General features: G+C 37.5%; 1 protein-coding gene across 6 annotated transcripts in view; it reads left to right on the top strand.

The window, feature by feature from the left end:
- zgc:171482 (zinc finger protein) overlaps positions 1–21,638 on the top strand; it is a 107,668-nt gene extending 86,030 nt beyond the window's left edge. For 2 of the 6 annotated variants that reach the window (XM_058796403.1, XM_058796402.1), the window contains one exon: positions 9,430–10,149. In XM_058796403.1, coding sequence (XP_058652386.1) covers positions 9,430–9,568 — 139 coding nt within the window. In that variant the 3' untranslated portion in view covers positions 9,569–10,149. Of the gene's footprint in view, positions 1–5,583; positions 5,877–9,429; positions 10,150–14,956; positions 15,332–19,124 lie in introns of those variants that run through there. The other 4 variants (XR_009274004.1, XR_009274002.1, XR_009274003.1 and 1 more) reach the window with 4 other exon arrangements.
- Positions 21,639–22,018: the final 380 nt, after the last annotated feature.

The following is a 22,018-nucleotide window of genomic DNA, read 5'->3' as shown; positions in this document are numbered from 1 at the left end:
CTCTGGTAACAGTGTTAAAGAAGATGTGCTGTTCAGATCTAGAAGCACTCTTCATTAACTGCAAGCCTTTCTACTCGCCGCGGGAGTTTTGCTCGTTCATTCTCGTGAGTGTTTACATTCCACCGCAAGCGCACGTGAGCTCAGCTTTACAGAAACTGGCTGATCTGATCACAGAACAACAATGCCCAGACTCTGTTTTAATCATTCTCGGGGACTTTAATAAAGCAAATCTCTCCCGTGAACTGCCAAAATACAGAAAGCACATCACATGTCCCGCCAGAGCCAGTAATATATTGGATCACTGTTACACAACAATAAAGGAGGCATATCACTCTGTCCCACGGGCAGCTTTAGGACTCTCTGATCACTGTTTGGTTCATCTTATACCAACCTACAGGCAGAAACTGAAATCAGCTAAACCTGTTTTAAGGACTGTTAAAAGATGGACTAATGAAGCAGAGGGGATTTACAAGCCTGTTTCCACCTCATTGATTGGACTGTTTTTGAAGCTGCTGCCACTGATCTGGACGAGCTCACAGAGACTGTAACATCTTATATCAGTTTCTGTGAGGATATGTGCATTCCTACCAGGACTCATTTAACCTACAACAATGACAAACCGTGGTTCACTGCAAAACTCAGACAGCTCCGTCAGGCCAAAGAAGATGCTTACAGGAAGGGGGACAAAGTATAAACAGGCCAAATACACACTGGAAAAGGAGATCAAAGTGGCAAAGAGGAATTATTCTGAAAAAAATAAGGATTCAATTCTCTTCCAGTTACTCAGCATCAGTGTGGAAATGTCTGAAAGAGATCACCAACTACAAGACACCATCCCCCAGCACTGTGGAGAATCAACAACTGGCAGATGATCTGAATGAGTTCTATTGCAGGTTTGAAAAAACACCCCACACCCGCCCTGAACACCTCTCCACACCTCCAGCAACCCCCCTCTCCCCCACACCTGCAATTCAGATCATCAAAAACGAGGTGTGCCAGGTCTTCCGGAAGCAGAAAAGGAACAAAGCACCAGGCCCAGATTGTGTTACACCAGTCTGTCTGAAATCCTGTGCTGACCAGCTGGCCCCCATCTTCACACAGATCTTCAACAGATCACTGGAGCTGTGCGAAGTCCCTTAATGCTTCAAATGCTCCACCATCATCCCCATCCCAAAGAAATCCAAAATTACAGGACTAAATGACTACAGGCCTGTGGCTCTAACGTCTGTGATCATGCTGGCCCACCTGAAGGACATTACTGGACCCTTACTAGATCCTCTTCAGTTTGCCTACAGAGCAAACAGGTCTGTCGATGATGCAGTCAACATGGGACTGCATTATGTTCTGCAACATCTAGACCGACCAGGGACTTATGTGAGGATCCTGTTTGTGGACTTCAGCCTTTTACACTAACCTCCTCCTGCCCAAACTTAACTCAGCTCTCCGTGCCCACCTCCGTCTGTCAGTGGATCACAAGCTTCCTGACAGACAGGCAGCAGCTAGTGAGGTTGGGAAAATACACATCCAACACCCGTACAATCAGCACTGGTGCCCCCCAGGGTTGCGTCCTCTCCCCACTGCTCTTTTCCCTGTACACCAATGACTGCACATCTAAAGACCCCTCTGTCAAGCTCCTGAAGTTTGCAGATGACACCACACTTATCGGCCTCATTCAGGACAGTGACGAGTCTGCTTACAGACAGCAGGTTTTTTACTTGTTCTATTTTTTTAATTATTTTTTTATATATCTTAATATAGTGTTTTTTGTTCTGTCGCTGTCATTCTGTTGCACTGTGGAAGCTTCTGTCACGAAAACAAATTCCTCGTATGTGTAAACATACCTGGCAAAAAAGCTCATTCTGATTCTGATTCTGATATATAAAAATATAATCTAGTAAGTATAGAGGAATATAATGGGATTAGCGTTAAAAATTACACCTGCTTTAAAGGACATACATGAAATTACTGGTTTTACTGAAGTGAAAGGTTTGAGAAGCAGGAAATTTAAGCAAAAGTCTCCATTTGCTCTCTATTTAATCTCAGTGGTGCATAAAAAACAACTGATACACTAAAGTGACCTAATTTGTGATTTTCTTTCCAACAGGATGCCTCCTTAGATGCATTGTGCTCATAAGAGTTGCACTTTAAGTATGTTACCTAAGGAACTTGTGGTCCAAAACAGACAATAAGCGCTCTGATTTCAGTTCATTTCCTCCTGCAGTTGCAGACACTGGCTCGTCTATAACATTCCCTCCCTCTAATATTCTCCATCAAAACAGCAGGTGAAAATGGATCCTACTGCCTCAGTGTAAACTCTGCCATGCGTTTCAGTTGTTGGATTGCCAGTTGGATGTGCTCTGCAGGTGAAAGTCAAGAAGAGTTAAACACATGCGTTTGGGAGCTGAAAGCACATCCTCTTTACTGGATTCCCTCTCCACCCACTAGAGTATATGAGCAGTACAGAGTAGAAGCGTGGAAGTGGAGTTGCATGATTTAGCCTGGAGCAAGGATTGGTTTGGTTGAAAGTTAGAGCTCTCTGTGTTTTCTCTTGCTCCAGGATTGCTCTGATACAGCTGTGCATATCATTTTAACAGGCCATTATGAAGTGAAGTGACGTGTGGCCAAGTATAGTGTCCCATACTCGGAATTTGTGCTCTGCATTTAACCTATCCAAGTGCGCGCACACACGGAGCAGTGGGCAGCCAATTGCTCAAGGGTCTCACCTCAATCGTGGTAATGAAGGTGGAGAGAGAGCTGGTTATTCACTCCTCCCACCTACAATTCCTGCCGGACCTGAGACTCAAACCCGCGACCTTCGGGTTACAAGTCCGACTCTCTATCCATTAGGCCACGACTGCTCCAAAAGGCCCCAAAATTCTTATGCAAGAATTAATAAAGTAATAGCAGCCAGAATGTCAAAATAAACATAGATTTTATTATTAATGGACAGAAAACTATCAAAAATACAAAATATTCAGTGGAGATCAAAGACAGATGTAGTGACAACTAAATAGTCATTGTGGACTTTTTACAAAATGTTTTTATTTTTTTTGGATTACTACAACACCAGAAGTTGAAAAATTAAGTTAAGTCGTGACGTATTGTCAAGTATGGTGACCCATACTCGAAATGGTGCTCTGCATTTAACCCATCCAAGTGCACACACACAGCAGTGAGTAGTGAACACACACACACACAGTGAACACACACCCGGAGCAGTGGGCAGCCTTACTCCAGCGCCCGGGGAGCAATTAGGGGTTCGGTGCCTTGCTCAAGGGCACCTTAGTCATGGTATCGAAGGTGGAGAGAGTGCTGTTCATTCACAATCCCCACCTTCAATTTCTGCAGGTGTGGGAATCGAACCAGCAACCTTCAGGTTACAAGCCCGACTCCCTAACCATTAGGCCACGACTAAAGAAAGAAAGAAAAAAAAAACAGATTTGTCCAAAATAGCAATCAATTGTTTTTATTTTTTATTAAATGTAATTACTTGCAGTTTAGAGTCCACAGATAATACAACACTTGTACATATTTTTTTAAACTGCATAAATCAAATAAATCGCATAAAATGCTATGCTATGGAAACCAGACTATTCTCTGTTTTCAGATGTGCAGTCTATTAAAGTTGCCATTGAATGGAAAACTGTATTTACCTTGGCATAGTTGAATAATAACAGTTCTGTACATGGAAATGACGTGCCGTGAGCCTCAAACACCATTGTTTCCTCCTTATGTAAATCTCGTGAATGCAAAAGACCACTGAAAAATAGGCGAATCAGAACATAACACCTACTGTGACGTTATAGTCACAATCACTAATATGTACGCCCCCAGCATTTGCGTATACCCGCCCATGTTCTATGCCAGCCGAACCTGCACAGCTGAATCATCAGAAATTCTGCAGGTATTGTGAAGAAACAAGCGAGGACAACAGCGAAAATGGCAGATCATAGAAATAAATGTTATGTTTCAGGCTGTGCACGGGATGTGAAGTGCAGGGATGGGTTTGTGTGTATTCAGAAAGGCACGGAAAGTAAAAAACGTGTTCTAATAAAATAACGCGAGCCAGTAAAGGGACATGGTTAGCTTCTTGCTAGCGGTAGCCTGTTACACTACAGAACATACGATTTCACTTACCACATAAACAGAGTAAGGAGAGATGACTGAGGATGATGGTGAATGATTTACAGATCATGATCACCGCTGACAAGCATCTGATCTTGTAAAATGTGTGGTAAGTACTGCCGCTCCATAGTATAAACAGAGTACATCTGATGGCGAATCTCGAAAGTGAAAGTGAAACTAAAAGGCGATCGTCCATTCCAAAGCAGTTTCAATGCCCCATATATTAATAGCGGCTCCCTGATGCCCACATTTTATTTACAGTATAATTACCCAAAGATATAACTGCACAAGAAAGTATTGAAATATATATTTTCCCTGTTTCCTTCCTGCTGTGTGAGCTACTGAAATGAGCCGCACAGAGCAGAGCTCAACATTATTATTCATGACCCTTCCAAATGAGGTAATAACAGACCATTTAATTCTATGGACAAATCCTAGGGTTTTAAATGGACATGTAAAACCGTTTCTGGAGATTTTTTGCCCTTACCTAAACCACATACCTTCAATGTAGATATCAGAGAACAATAACAACCAAAAACAAGCAATGAAATAATATAAAACAAAAAAACAAGATGTGAAGTGACATATTTTGTAATTCCCTCAACAAATATCTTTTTTCTTTTTTTTTTTAAGAACCAGGATTCCAACAGTCTTGGAAAACCTAGATATGTGAGGGAACAAATAAAATAAAAAAAATAATAATCTAAAAATAATTTCCTAGTAATCAGGTAGAAATAGCAATTTGTGAGTAAAAAAATTAATAATTAGAAGTATACCTTTAGAAAACCCTGTAATCACAAACAGAAAAGTAATGTAAATTAATTGGTGTAAAAAATGTAAACCCAGAAGAATATTTAGTGATTTATGTAAATCATTTTTAATTATTTTCTTTAATTATTTTAATATATTGGGGGCCTTGGAGTCAAACAGGTTGAAATTACTGATAGATATGCATCATCCTCAAAACAGTGTAAAAACTGAACATTATAGAAGTTCATGATATTTTTGAAAACAGCTTATAGGACTTTCCTATAAGACTTTACAGACTTGTGCCTCTTGAAAAACTTAGTCTCAGGTGGATTCTGATTGGCTGTCATTGTTTTTATTGTTCATCACCTGGAGAAAATCTGAAAGTGATTCCAAATATATTGTTCCTCTGTGTCATTGTAGATGTGCTGTGGACTTCCCTTTTCTCATAGCATTGCAACGATTATATACTTATCGTTATAGTTATCATCCTTGGTGTGAACGGCCTTCACACTTGAAAGCCTGAAGATTTCTCTCACCTTTGAGCACAGAGAAATGCAAAGTAGAAAACCTGAAGCGGAGCTGGAGCGGAGTGATTACAGAACACTTTGAGCGAGAAGTGCAAATATCTGCCGCTCCAGTCCACTCATCGTCACAGCGCGCTCTGCTTTTTTTCTTCCCGCTAAGTGTGTTTTCTTATCTCCTTTACAGCGCAGGAGCACATGGGTCTGGCCTGCTGTGATTGCACATCCTTTATCTTCCAGGCAGGCCGGCTCCGGCCTCGCTACATCACTCGACTGGGCTTTCACCTGAGCTCTGTTTGCTCGTCAGCACTCTTAAGGAGATTTTTAGTACGTGACCAGCGGTTGGATAAGTCAGTGATTTAGTGCGGGCAAGAGCAGGACTGCTGACAGTGTGGCGCCTTACTACAGACGGTGAGGACAGGGCACGTGAGAGCTCAGGATTCGGTGTTCGGTGACCCATTTTCTGGGTGTGACGATAATGTGAGTGAAGATACCTTTGTCTCACCCTGTGACAAAAAAAGGAAAAAGGGGGGAGGGAAATAAAGGATGAAAGGAGACGGCAAGAGAATGAGGTTGCGGAAGGAGGAGGAGGACGGCAGGCTGCTTGAACAGTCGTTCTGATTGATTAAATGAGAGAGGTGTAATCGGAGCCCTTCGTGCTGATGTTTAGACCCTCTCCTCTTGCGATCGATCCCTTGGGCTGCCTGGAACAAGATAGGAGGTTCCAGCTCATTGGGCTCCCTCTACCTATGTAATCACTCACCCCAACTGCAGTCCCGTTCCTCAGAGGAAACCCAGAAGACCGGGGATGTGGTGGAGTAGACAGTGGTCTCTCTGGTGGGATAGAGCTGATCTGTTGAGACAAGACAAGCTGAGGCTTTTCAGTCCATAACAAAAAACGACACCGTGTCTTGTCAGGATTGGGATAAGAGTGTTACAATAAGCCATTATATGCAGTTGAGGACTCTATACAGTACACAAGTATGCAAGTATGCTTCTAGCTATGCAAGCTCAAATTTCATGTTGTTTTTCAAAAAAATATAAGAACACAATTTATGATGCAACACAAGTGGGTGCTTCTTTAGCTTCGGTGACTTATTTCCCAGGGGTTGATTTTTTTTTTTTTTTTTTTTTTTTTCCAAATGAACATTTCAATCTTTTTCTTGTAATATCCCATTAAAAATGTAAAAAAAATTTTTAAAAAATCTAAACAAGTAAATACACAAATATATATATAATACATAAATTTTTATTTTTATTTTTCCAAGCCAGTGTTTATAGTTTAAACACCCAAGTAGTTTAAGGATTCTTAGCACTGCTGACAACTGCAAATTAGTTTCTTCTATACTCAGTTTCAGGTCAAATACCATCATGACAGAACATTTTATATTATATTATTTATTATTTTATATTATATATATATATATATATATATATATATATATATATATATATATATATATATATATATATACACACAGTGGGGCAAAAAGTATTTAGTCAGCCACCAATTGTGCAAGTTCTCCCACTTAGTTCTTGTGATCATTTTGACCCCACGGGGTGAGATCATGCGTGGAGCCCCAGATCGAGGGAGATTATCAGTGGTCTTGTTTGTCTTCCATTTTCAAATAATTGCTCCCACAGTTGATCTCTTCACACCAAGCTGCTTACCTATTGCAGATTCAGTCTTCCCAGCCTGGTGCAGGTCTACAATTTTGTTTCTGGTGTCCTTTGACAGCTCTTTGGTCTTGGCCATGGTGGAGTTTGGAGTTGGACTGTTTGAGGTTGTGGACAGGTGTCTTTTATACTGATAACAAGTTCAAACAGATGACATTAATACAGGTAACGAGTGGAGGACAGAGGAGCCTCTTAAAGAAGAAGTTACAGGTCTGTGAGAGCCAGAAATCTTGCTTGTTTGTAGGTGACCAAATACTTATTTTACCGAGGAATTTTTTTTTCTCATTTTGTCTCTCATAGTTGAGGTATACCTATGATGAAAATTACAGGCCTCTCTCATCTTTTTAAGTGGGAGAACTTGCACAATTTGGTGGCTGACTAAATACTTTTTTGCCCCACTGTATATATATATATATATATATATATATATATATATATATATATATATATATACAGTATTTATATATAGTGCTGTGAAAAATGTTTTTGCCCCCTTCCTATTTTTTATTTTTATTTTTTGCATGTTTGTCACACTTAAATCACTCAGATCATCAAACAAATTTTAATATTACACTAAGACAACCCGAGTAAATACAAAATGCAGTTTTTAAATAATTATTTTATTTATTAAGGGGGAAAAAAACTGTCCAAACCTGCCTGGTCCTATGTGAAAATGTAATTGCCCCCTAAATCTAATAACTGGTTGTGCCACCCTTGGCGGCAACAACTGCAATCAAGCGTTTGCGATAACTGGCAATGAGTCTTTCACATCGCTGTGGATGAATTTTGGCCCACTCTTCTTTGCAGAATTGCTTTAATTCAGCCACATTGGAGGGTTTTCGAGCATGAATGGACTGTTTAAGGTCATGGCTCAGCATCTCAATTGGATTTAAGTCCGGACTTTGACTTGGCCACTCCAAAACCTTAATTTTCTTTTTCTTGAGCCATTCAGAGGTGGACTTGCTGGTGTGTTTGGGATCATTGTGCTGCTGCATAACCCAAGTGCGCTTGAGCTTGAGGTCACAAACTGACGTCCGGACATTCTCCTTCAGGATTTGCGATCCTGATAGAGTGCAGAATTCCTGGTTCCATCAATTATGGCAAGTCGTCCAGGTCCTGAAGTTGCAAAGCAGCCCCAGACCATCACACTACCACCACCATGCTTGATTGTTGGTATGATGTTCTTTTTATGAAATGCTGCATTGGTTTTACGCCAGATGTAACGGGACACACACCTTCCAAAAAGTTAAACTTTTGTCGCATCAGTCCACAGAATATTTGCCCAAGTCTTGGGGATAATCAAGATGTTTTTTTGGCAAATGTAAGAGAAGCCTTTGTGTTCTTTTTGGTCAAGAGTGGCTTTTTCTTTGGAACTCTCCCATGGATGCCATTTTTGCCCAGTCTCTTTCTTATTGTTGAATCATGAACACTGACTTTAATTGAGGCAAGTGAGGCCTGCAGTTCTTTAGATGTTGTTCTGGGTTATTTTATGACCTCCTGGATGAGTCGACATTGCGCTCTTGGACTAATTTTGGTAACACCTGGGAAGGTTCACCACTGTTCCAAGTTTTCTTCATTTGTGGATAATGGAACTGACCGTGGTTCTCTGGAGTCCCAAAGCCTTAGAAATGGCTTTATAACCCTTTCCAGACTGATACATGTCAACTATTTTGTTTCTCCTCTGCATGATGTGTTGCTCTTCAAACATGCTTCACTTTGTCAGACAGGTTCTATTTAAGTGATTTCTTGATTCAACAGGTCTGGCAGTAATCAGGCCTGGGTTTGGCTAGTGAAATTTAACTCAGCTTTCTAAAATAATATCACAGTCACAATGTCACAATAAAATCACAGTTCTTTCATGATTAAGGGGGCAATTAATTTTTCACATAGGGCCAGGTAATATATATATATATTAAATTTAACATTTATTATTTTTATTGCTAACTAATAGCAATTTTAGTGATACAATTGCAATTTAAAATGTAACTTAAAAAAAAAAAAAATTTTGCTGTGCTTGTTTGTTGGCCACAAATTGTCCAAAATGTAAATATATATATCAGTAAGGATTAAAAAACAAAAAAACAAATGAATTAATTAATTAATTGATAACAGTTAATTAATATTATTATTACTAATAATAATAATTTTTTATAAAATTACTACTAATAATTTTATATATTTTAGTATTGTACCACTTCACTGTAAAATATAAAAATCAAGTATTTAAGAACCAAATTATAGGCCCTGTAATAGTAATAATTTCTATTTTATTAATCGTGCATCCCTACCTGTAAGTATGCACAAAACGACAGCATGCTTGATTGGTCATACATTCACATCTGCATTTGCATTCCAGCATCAACTATGTTTCTGGCCTCAAGAGTTCACCTGGCTCACTCCAGGGAAGCAGGAACTCATTCACAGAGAAGATTGCTCATGATGGACAGGCACGAATGAGTTTCATCTCATCTTGCTCTTATATAACTGAGGAATGAGCTGCCTAATGTGCCGCTGGGTGCCGGGCGAGAGAGAGTGCTTTGGGGATTAAATCATCCCGTCTCCAGGGGACGAAGGGACGGCAGCTGAAGCGGACGCAGCTCCTGCTGGATGCGTGTGGAGTCGTGTAAGGAGCTTTGGTGGGGTGACGAGTATTCGGCTGACAGTCACTGGGGATTAGTTCCCAGCGCAGCGCTGGCATAAAGAGAGGCTGGCTGTAAAAACACATTTCTCTTCCCGTCCTTCAGCGGGGGCTAGCGTGGGTCTTTAATCTGACTGCTTTCCTCTGTTGCGTTTCAGCTCTGTCAACCTTTCCCGCTGCATCTTAGAAGTCTCGCAAAACTCCCGGCTTTGCATTAAAGACAAGTTGCTTTTAGCAGTGCAATATCTGTGCAAATTTTCATGCTAAATGTGATTTATGAGCATGAGAGTGCAAATCATTGTTTTTAAGCTTCCAAGCATCACTAACATTCAAAAAGCTAAGTATAGTTAAATCATTAAAAATAGCATCGGAAAAAAGAGGAAAAATCCCTCTTCAGACTCTACACTCACTCATGTTGCCAGATTGAGGACATGCAACAGGAACAAGCACAATTAACAAGGTGATGAACCTTACACTGTAAGTTCATGAGTTAATTTACAGTATCTGTGATTTAGACGGATGCAGAGAATTTTTAGATTAGGTAAAATCTGCAATCTCTAACCCAGTTCGTTTGCTGCCTTCCATGGCTGCAATACGCTGTGTTTTCCGCCAACTGGCAACCTGAGGTGTTGAAATACTATTGGGTAAATTGGCAGTGGGCGGATATCACAAAGATCAAAACAAAAATAGACATTCTGACACAAATGCACATTTTAAAGTTGCGTTGTTTTTTGTAGAATGTGAACTTAGCATGTTTTTTAAATATCTGCAAATATATTATGGTAATTTTTTTTTTTTTGGGGGGGGGATTAATGCTACAATATCATTCAGTAAGGATGTGTTCAACTGATTAAAAGTGACATTAAAGACTTTTACACTTACAAAATTTCTATTTCAAATAAATACTGTTCAGCTCTCTCAACTTCCTGTTGCATCTTAGAAGTCTTGCAAAACTTGCGATACAGACGATAAAAGTTGTATTTAGTAGCACAATATCTGAGCAATTTTCATCTTTGAAATGTGATTAATGAGCATGAGAGTGCAAATTGTCATTTTTAATATTGCATCACTAGCATTCATAAAGTTAAAACATAGTTAAATCTTTAAAAATAGCTTCTTTTAACTCTCTTGGAATTTAAACCCCACTTAGTGAAATCCTAGTTAGGACTTATTTGTCCTGAATTATGCTTCCTAATATTGCTATAAAAGTTGGCATATTTCAGTTTTGTAATGGAGAGATGAGTGCTTCCTAACCTCATAATGGATTCGAGACACATTAGCAAACAGTTCAACTCAAATTCCCTTAGTTTCATCATTTACTCATGATGCATGAGTTAGTTTATGAGAACACTGGATATTAGAAGTGGTTCTTTTCAGTTTGATTACGAAAAAGATTCCTCAGGATGCTGAGCAATAACGCTTGGATTTCACACCTTGTTAGGTCTAGTGTGTAAATACACTTCAAACGAGAGAGTGCCCGTTAGTGTTCACTAGGGAGGGATCTAACAGAAGTACCATTATATATTGCATTCCCTGATATTGTCTTTCAGTAATCGCCTAGATTGTTCACTTCAGAGGAGGAATATAAGCTGAAATGGCTGTTTTGAGATGCTAAATGGTGCAGTAAGTTTCAAGACTCCATAGCAAAATTTATTAGTAGTATCCTGACAGGTAGTGAATAATGAAGATACACTAAGCCTATTTTTTAGGCTACATGTGACACATTATGTATCTCTTTATTTGTATATGCCACCCTGGTCAAGGCTGAACGGGCTATTTTTTGAGGCAAAGAAAATGCACGATGCATATCTCGCAAACATAGTGTTGTCAACCCAAGGGAAGCATCTAACAGAAGTGCCGTCATATTGTCTTCCATGATATTGCCTTTCGGCACTTGTGCAACTCTGCACTCATCATCATCGCCTAGATCTTTCACTTCAGGGGAGGACAGAGGAAAAAAAGCTAAAGTGGTCTAGCTCACACGGGCCCTCCTCAGGGTTTGTTTTCCTCTCGGCCCAGCATGCAACACTTAAAAATGTGTGCTGGTAGAGAAGCATGAAGGATAAACTATAATTTGAGATGCTAAACCGTGCAGTAAGATTTCTCTCCAGTTACTTTCAAACTTTTCTCCCTGTGCCCACGCGTCAATAATTTCAGTATCGACCAAGGTTAAACCTGTCACGTTTTGTGCAATGAGAATGGCATCCAAATAAAGAGAAGTCATTCTGAGACTGCATAATGGAGTGTAATTTTGAGTGGCCTGTGTATTTAAATAAATACACACACATACTATTATTCAAAAAGAATGCATTAAATTGATCTTTTGTGAAAAGTGAATACTTTTAAATTAAGAAAATCTAAAATTCTGTTCTTTGAACAGAATCCTGAGAAATCCTGAAAAAAATGTATCGCATTCTCACAAAAATTTTAAGCAGTATAACTATTTTCAACAGGAAATAGGGAATAATAGGAAATGTTTCTTGAGTACCAAATCAGCATATTAGAATGATTTTTGAAGAATCTTGTGACACACTGAAGACTGGAGGTATGCTGAAAATTTAGCTTTGCCATCACAGTAATAAATGACATTTAAAATATATTAAAATAGAAAGAAGCTATTTATCTGTGGAAATTCCAAAAGAAAAACATTACAGTTTTTCATTTGGGGATTCAGTGTTTCATTGTATATGTATTAGTGCTGTCAATTGATTAAAACATTTAATCGCGTTAATCACAGTCATGGACTGTGATTAATCATGATTAATTGCAAATTTAAAATACTAGGATTTACCTGTAAGAAAAATAAATGTTGAAAAATAAATGCATGGCAAACTAGTTTAAGGAAACAGAACCTTTCACACTTCCGCCAGGTATGAGACATAATCCTTATTATTCTTTTATCATTATTCTTTTGTTTTTATTCAGCCATTATCAGCCTTTATACTGGCAATAAAACGTTTACCAAGCCACATCGCTTCAATCCCTTACCCAACTATTATCAAAAGTATTTCTAAATAAATACAACAAAACATTTCTTGCGACCTTACGTGAAGTATTATGACTAAATGCATTATAAAGAAGAATTGGATCTGTTCTGCAGCTGCATTAGAGCTAATATTAGCATCATGCTACATAAGACAATTTATGAGATTAATAGTGCACTTTTACTCAGAACTCACTTCAAACCACCATCGAGTGTTTGTAATAACTTCCTTTTGCGATCACATGTGGAATTTGGTCGTTTACTCTTGTTAAAATATGCTATTTATAGCCTTTTATATCGCTGCACAAATTAGCATTTCAGATGTATACATTCACCTCAAGAAAATCACATACAAATATCCTATCGTAATCGTGTGTTTATTATCTTATATAATCTATAGTGGCTGTTGTCATGTTTATTTCCAACCCATTCTCACACCCAACTCGTCACATATTGAAGCTTGGTCAGGACCACTTGGCGTCGCTTTTTGACACTCAAGGTACCCTTTAGCGTCATTTTTCGATTTGCAGGGTCGTCCGTTGCTTTAAATAGGAAACCCTTAGCGTCAATATGCTGACGCCATACTGGGAATTTTATCGTCATAATTAAATTATATATTGGGTAATAACATTTCCATTATTGCATATATGTTGGGGTGTGATTTTTCAATGTAAACAGCCACAACAGTTTTATTTATATTACATTATTTACACATTTATGAGCACATAACCCAACCCCTGCCCCTAAACCTACCATTTGTCAATACAACACAAGATCTAACAGGCAGATACAGCTACCGTCATAATTTATTCAAAAATATTAATATTCTAAGCAGAGGCGTCATGCCCATTCGAAGTAAGGGGGCACGTGCCCCCTCAGATTTTTGAGCCAAGTGGATTTTGAAGGCTGCTTCCAAAAGACAAAAAAAAAAAAAAAATAGCCGAATAATATTTTCTATATTTGATACAATCACACCTGCGTGATTAAATCGTTCAGCGCGTCATATCATCAGCTGCAAAATTCAGATCTGCTTCGCTGGCTGGTGCTGAGCCAGAGGCGTTTTCACAGCATTGTGCATTAAACCAATCACACACGATGCTGTTGAGCTTATGAATGCAATGACCAATCATAGGTGTTCAGATGAGTCACCGCTAAAATGCTGTTGTTTTCTTCACTTGCTCGCTGACTGAGCTCTTTCTGGCGAATTCTCTAGTTAGAAACAACAAAATGCAGATGTGTCTGTAAGTAAGATATTCTTTTCACAGTGTAAACAGCTTCAGTGATTTTAATGGTAGTTTTTGAGAGTGCTTGAACTCTGGACTGTCAGTGAAAATGTTCTTCAATAATGTAAATGTGCTTTGCTCTCTTTCTGTACAATGAAAGTGTTACTTAGCCTAACTTACAATGTTTTTATTCACATTAACTTTCAATGTTAAATTCACATTAAATATAAATTCAGTCATATTAAAACTATGTTATGACATGACACCCTGTTACTTAAGTGAACAGACAGGTTTTTATGCATAGTTAATAGACTACATTATTAGGCTATTTTGACCATCGCCCATTATAGATCAACTAACATAATCTATAAAGGTGAGAATCAAGATATTCATATTTCATGACATAGTTAATGCGTTTGGGAATGTTTCGAATAAAAGGGAAAAATAAATAATTAAATAAATAAATAAACAAGAACATAAGTGCTATTGTGGCTGCTGTGTGTCACATGATGACCCCAACTCGTGCCCCCTCAAAAATAATGAGTGCATGACGCCCCTGATTCTAAGTCTTCCGAGGCAAAACGATTGATATATATTTATGATTATACAATTCATGTACAATTAATCAAAATAACTTTCACCTTCAACAGAGTTCAATATACCATAGTACATTTTTAATAAATAAATAGGCCAACTATTATTCAGCAAGAATGCATTAAATTGATCAAAAGTGACAGACTTTAAAATTACAAAAAGTTACAATGTTATGTGCAGTTAATCATGATTAATCAAAGTGTGCAAATAATTACACCTTCAACAAATTTACCTAATTAAAATGGGAATGTGTGCATTGATGATTGTAATTTAGAGTGATATTAAAAGTGTTTGATATACCATAGACTATCACTACTACACAGATACATAGATTTCAATGATATATCGATTGCTGAACTAAAAATGGCCCCTGTTCACCTGACACAAGCTTACATTGCCTGTCTGCATAGTCTCAAAAAGTTGCCAATTTGTCTGGGCCCTTAAGATGAAGCCCATTCTCCTGCAGGCCAGCGAGCTGTCCAACCTCAGCCAAAGACAGAGAAAAGCAACCAAAGGCACACCAATACTTCACCAGGATATCGAGAGATGAGTCAACAGCTGACAGGGTTTTTTAAAGCTCATGTAAATAGGGACCCAGGAGCGTCCAGAGCGAGTCTGGCCTCACAGCGACGCTGAAGGGGAAGGCTGATGTCAGTTCCTCTTTCTTCTGCTGTCACTCCAGCGGATTGGAGCAGATACAAGAGGATCGTGACCCCTCTGGCGCCCTCACATACAAACACCTCTGACTCATTTTGGCAATGGCTGATTGTGATGGCAGATCCTCTTCACCTGGGATGTCAGGGTTGGCACAGTTTCCAAGGTGACGGCTGTCTCCATGACTAACTAAACACAGCAGAATCCGTGACTGCACACACAGAGTATATCCACACCATACAAACATGTGCTACTGCATTTCTAGTTAAAACACACGCCAGTCTTTTGATAAAACATCTGCAAATGTAGTATTCGGTTAAACAGCTTTGTCGTCACAAGAAGTTCAAACTAAAATTTAAATTCGCTAAAAATGTACTCACCATTAGGCCATCCAAGATGTAGATGAATTTGTTTCTCCATAAGAACAGGAGAAATTAGCATTACATCACTTGCTCACCAATGGATCCTCTGCAATGAATGGGTGCCGTCAGAATGAGACCCCAAACATCACAATAATCCACAAGTAATCCTTTAAACTTTTTGTGAAGCAAAAGGCTGCATGTTTGTAATAAACAAATCCAGAATTTTTAAACTTCAATCCGTTGCTTGCAGATAAAACACAAGTCCTTTATCCATAATATTGCTTTCTCCAGTAAAAAGACGTCTTGTTTGAATCAGGAGAGAAATATGCACAGGTCAAGCACAGTTGGCAAGCGAATACAATCCAAAAGAGTTCAAAAAATTTATGCTGGAGGATTTCGATGTGAATGGACAACTAGGAAGGACTTTTTCACTGGAGGAAGCATTATCGTGGATTATGGAATTGCATTTTAGGCAGATGTGACAAAAAAAAAGTTAAAATGTCTTAATGATGGATTTGTTTCTTACAAGCATACTTTTCACTCTATAAAACATTAATTGTTAGACTGGAGTTATGTGGATTACTTGTTGATGAGTTAATCAGCTGTTTGGACTCTCATTCTGACGGCACCCATTCACTGCAGATTATGGTGAGCAAGTGATGTAATGCTAAATTTCTCCAAATCTGTTCTGATGGAGAAACAAACTCATTTACATCTTGGATAGCCTGAGGGTGAGTAAATGTTCAGAAAATTTACATTTTTGGCTAAATTATTCTTTCAAAATGGAAAACAGCTCTTTTTCAATACTGATAACAATATTTCACAATAATACTGTTTTACTATATTTTTGATCAAATAAATGTAGTCTTGGTGAGCATAAGAGACTTCTTTATATAACCTTACCAACCCCAAACTTTGGATCCATAGTGTATATTGGTGATAAGCTGGTCTTTTCAGCTGGGAAATTGCAATTGTTAGCATAAGTAAAGCCACATCTCAGACTTGCACATTAATTATTGCCTTGTTTATCTTTTTAACTTTCTTGTTTAACTTTCTTTCTCCACTTTGCTCTAAACACATATTTTGGTCTCCCGTTGGCTTACTAAGCTCAGATGTTTGACAATTATTTCTTATGTTTGGGAGGAAATAAGAAAGAATCCAAAAGGAGGGGGGAAAACATATAAATGTCTGGAGGAGTGAGGTGCAGAAAGTTAAAGGTTCTTTCTATTGCTGGCTCTATTAAAATCCGTATTTCTGTCAGAATGATTGAAGATTGGTCTTCGTTTATGAGCTATCAAAGAAACTAGGTTAGGTATGGGGCCGAAACTCTGCAATTTTATTCACTGTATTGTGTTCAATGAACTGAGTCACCCTGTTCCCTCATGGCAGCTCTGATATTCTCTTTATAACTCTGTGGGCGAATTGACTAAACACTTCTGCCACTTTAGCATGCAGTATTTCAACACCAAACTCATGCATCTTATTTGCATGGCACCTGCAGTCCAGCTTAACCAAGCGCGGTGTAAAAAATGCCTCAATATTGAATGCATTGTGCTATTACTATTCACTATTACTATTCACATAAGGTTGGTGGAAACAATGTTAAAAGAGACACTCATGTACTTCTTCCACCAATCTTGGCAGCTTCAGTTTATAATGAATGATCAGTGAATGATAATGGATAAACTATAGACAAACAAACAAAATTATCACTGGGGCAGTTCCTTCAAACACACACATTTATACTTTATTAGCCCATAAAGAATGCATATTGTTACCTTAAAGATGCATATAAGTACATTAAGGCAGGGGGTTTTCAAACTTCTGGATGTGAGGGATCCTCTGTTACGAAGATCCTCTTGCAAAGGACACATATTCTAAAATATTAAGGCAGCCATATATTTTAAGACACATTAATACTGAGAAAATATACAATATACAAGTATGCTTTTTATAACATTTTACCCTTATGCAGCTCATAGTTTAATAAAAATCCTGCCTTATACTAATTTGCAACTTTTAGAGGTACAGATAAAGTACATCTGCGGGTACTGCCACAGTGACAAGCTAAAGGTATTATTTTTATGCATTATTACCAACAGGAAAAATTGCTATCAGCATTTATTTTGTGGGTGTGTTTGCACAATTACTTGATTTGCATAATCTCTTTAGTGAATCAGGTGCTAAAACAACACTCGCAAATAAACAACGTTATCGGCGGGCACAATTCATTCCCCCCTGTATTTTCAGTCAGTCTTCTGCAGTAAGACTGAGATAAGGATTATAAAACCGGTGGGATTGCCAAACTCCAGATTTGGGAAGGTTATTCTACAGGCAAACTAGCAGATGAGCAGATTTATTTTCAGTCCTGTTTGGGCAAGGGTGCTGAAAATGACCTCCACAGAGACTGAAGCTTCCCCAGGTGTTCAGCTGTGTCACTGTTACAGGCTTGAGGACAGAACTCAGGCTCTGGATTTTAATACCGACAGCCCTGGTGGCTAGAATTAGTCTCGTGCATTTCTCCTGAGGTGTCTGTGCGTGCAAATTGATGTTTGAAGAAAGAAAGGGAAATATTCATTGGAACAGTTTATCTTCTGTGATGGATTAGATAGACGAGAGTAAATATTTACACCGTGTCATTACATGCAAGCCAAGAAATATCCATCCTGAAACAATCTCACACTCTCTCCTCAAGCTTGGCAGGTTTTACTGAGTTTCAAATGAAGGCATTTTAAGGAGGATTTTTTTATCTGTCGAGATGAAAATTGCAATAAAAATCCTAATATTTCTACCTCTAATCACACTGTGTATTTGCATCGATTACGAAAAACAATAAGTCATATAAAAGCTTCAACAAATGTGTATATTGAACAAAACATGCTATTTCAGCTTTTTTTATGGTTCCTCCATAATCATAGATAGTATTGGGGAAGATTTGAAAGTCAAGCAATACAATTTAAAGTAGTTAGTAGCGATTCTTGTGAAAAAAATATTTTCCATAGCCTTCAAACAAAAAGAAAACTAAATTGAAGCTACTTGAGGGTGTAATATATTTTTTAATTATTGTTTCTCAGATATTTCGACCAATAAATGTCCATAACTGTTATAGTTATTAGTGCCCTTAAAATTACTTTATAACTTCATTCACATACATACTGTACTTACATACATAAATCAATCAATCTGTATTAAGAGAATTTATAGTCACTGTAAAATATATCATGGAATAAAGCAAAACCAAGCAAAGAAAACAAAGGAAAAATCGAAAAAAAAAAAACATCTAACGAAACCAAAAAACAAACAAAACAAGACCAGACCAAATAAAAAAAAACAAACCAAACAAAATCAAAAAAAAAAAAAAAAAAACAGAACAAGACCAGACCAAATAAAAAAAACAAACAAAATCAAACCAAAAAACAAACAAACAAAGCAAGACCAAAAAAAAAATAATAATAATAATTGTTAAAGGCTATTTGTAACTGGGAAAAAAAAAACTGAAGGATTTTGAAAACAGGAAATGCTACTGAAACATACTCAAGTTAGTAAACTGGCCGTGATATAAATGTGTTATGATTATTGATTTTTTTTTTTTTTCAGTTTAAAACAACATCAGCAATGAAGAACTGGAAATGCTGGAGCTGAAACAGGAGAAACAGAGCGTTTCAGGAATTTACAGAACTGCACAAACTAATTGTGAACTCATAAGAAAAGGCGTCATGTTTGGCCACAGGAATTGTTCACCTACAACATCTGAGGTTCCTCAAATGTCAAGTGTTTTATATTTATATTCACAATCAAAAGCTCAAAGATCGATCTACTTTGGGAGTATCGTCCATCCTTCCATGAGCATAAAGGATGCCTATGATCAATCCAGTGATATTCATCATGTAACATGAGCTCACCAGCCTGAAAAGACATGCAGTGGTCCTGCTACTTTTATTTTTGCCTTTCAAACTCTTGTATGCAGTGGCCTGTCATTTTCTCTGCTCTTCAAATGAGATATCGCTGCTTTGGTTGTTGGCTTTGACATGCCGGTGACAGAAAGAGATCATCAACCTTTTACAGTGATTTTGTTGAGTACGTGTCTCACTTGTGTGTGAATGCTGCCAGTGAGGAATCAATTCAACTGCCTTTGTGTGAGATCTCTCTCGGCTGTGGTCAAAAACAATATTTCAGCACTAATTTCAGCACTGTTACCACAGACAAAACGTCCTGTTTATTCACACTACAGTCAGTGTTGCATAGGACAGAACATTCCTATAGAGCTGTGATGCTGCTTAACCACTGATGTCAAACGGAATGTGCCATCAATATAAAGGAGTCCAGACGCAAAGAGTTGGCATTTTTCACCCTGACTCAATCATGGATGATTCACATGGACGTAAATGTGTGAACCAGGCTCTGAGCTTTATCTAAATCTATGCCAAAATGACTGCCTGTAAAACCAGAGCTCAGTGCCTGCTGTTTTAAGAATGAATGCTCTTTTTTGCTTTTCTGATGTGGCATAACAAGTGGTGTTTTTCTTGTTATCTTAGAATATATGGTAGTTACTAAACTAAAACAGACCTGAGGCCTCATTTATAAAGACATTTCCTAAATGTTCCTATGATTCCTAAAAAAAAAAAAAAGTCCCAAATCCATCCTTATTTTGGTATCCTACAAAAATCCCACAAATATCCTTTAGTAGGAGAGTGTCAGAATCATAAATTATCCATGTTTACAAGCACATCATAATTTGATTCAAAATCATATTTTCACAAAAATGTGTACTTGACATAATAAAATCTCTTGTTATTTTTCAGTAGGTTTTCGAATCTTTTTTCAGGAAGCAGATTTTTTTTTTTAAATCATTAGCATTTGTCCAAAAATATAATTCATATCAGAATATTAATGTGAATGTAAACATTGTCGCTCATTTATTCATTTATTCAGGCAGTAACTCATTTGCATAACTTAAACTTGTCAGAAAATTCAGCGCAAAAAACGACAGAAATACTGATCAGATGGCGAACATTTTCACATCAGTTTCTGCCTTTATAAATGCCAGTTTGTTCATTACGTCAATTCATGGGATTTAGTATCAAGCATGTGCATATTATAAATGAGGCCTTGGTCAGAAAAGCGTGACATTTATGCAAATCTGAGTATTACAGTAGCGACCAAGCCAGATGTTTTAACATGGTATGGTAAAGTAATGCAAAAAAATATTTTGTAAATAATCGATACACAACAATATTGTTTAGTTTCACCCTTCAACTGCTAGTCCAGGATAATTATTGTGAAGTATCTACTTGACAAGATTTTTGTGTGCTGCTTTCTGATTAATATGCGGTTGAACTGAAATCCTGAACACTCTTGGGCTTTTACAAAACATCTGTTAACGGCCATTGAAGACACAATGTTTATGTCTAACCACAAGGATGTCTCTGTTGAAAGAAGTAACATGTAATTTACTGTGAGCTAGACTACTGAATAGCTGTATATGTGATGTCTTGGTTTCCAGTAAAAATGTTTAAAGATTAGATGACTTTAAAAATAACTTTGTTTTGATAAAGTATTTGCTGGAAAACAAGATAAAAATACTGATTAATAAAGTTATTTTTTGCAGTGCTGTTGGCTACAGTGTAAAAGGACTCAGGATTACAGGAACCCGTTTGGACACGGTTTCACGAATAATACCAGAAAGCTACTTCAGAAACACAAAGCATCAGGACAAAGGACAGTACAGACACAAAAGTGTGATTCATTTGATGTGAAGTGTGGAGTGGCGCAGATCTTTGAGAACAAACTCAGGCTGTTAAGATGTATCACTTTGTATCAGTTCTTGTTTCACCTCATCTCAGTCTTTAGCATTTTGCTGATCATATAAAGTCAAATATCAGTCTTGCTGTCCATGAAATGGAATGCAATTTCAACTACAAATGGATTACAAAATATTTTATGGTCAATATATGCTATGGGCTAGAAATGATATATTTATTATGAAAAAAAATATATATTAAATGCAAACTATGAAAGCATATATGTAAACTGAAAGAATTGTGATTTTCCTGTGAAATAGTGAGAAATGAAGTCTGTACTGTGCACATTTGTAAATACACTTGATGACGACTATTTTCACTTTCAAACTATAAATGTGTTTCTGAGTATTATTTTTGTAACAAAAATATTATCAAAAAGCCTGTATGTCCAGCTGCAAAAGATTTAACAACAGAATGACAGAACAATAGATAAAAAATAGAACGAACAACAGATAGACAGACAGGCAGATGGATAGATAATCTGAATGATAGAACAGATAGAATGATACAAAATGACAGGTACAATGATAGATATAAAAACAGATAAACAGAACGACAGATGGAACAATAATAGAACGACAGAATGATGGACAAAACGATGGATTGAAGGATAGACAGAGCGATAGATAAAATGACAGAACGATAGATAGATAGATAGATAGATAGATACACTGTAAAAGGTGATAAGTT

Source organism: Onychostoma macrolepis, chromosome 13 (genome assembly GCF_012432095.1).
Source record: "Onychostoma macrolepis isolate SWU-2019 chromosome 13, ASM1243209v1, whole genome shotgun sequence".
Taxonomy (NCBI): Eukaryota; Metazoa; Chordata; class Actinopteri; order Cypriniformes; family Cyprinidae; genus Onychostoma; species Onychostoma macrolepis.
Note: the sequence above shows the minus strand (reverse complement) of the source record. Positions and strands in the feature narration are given on the sequence as shown.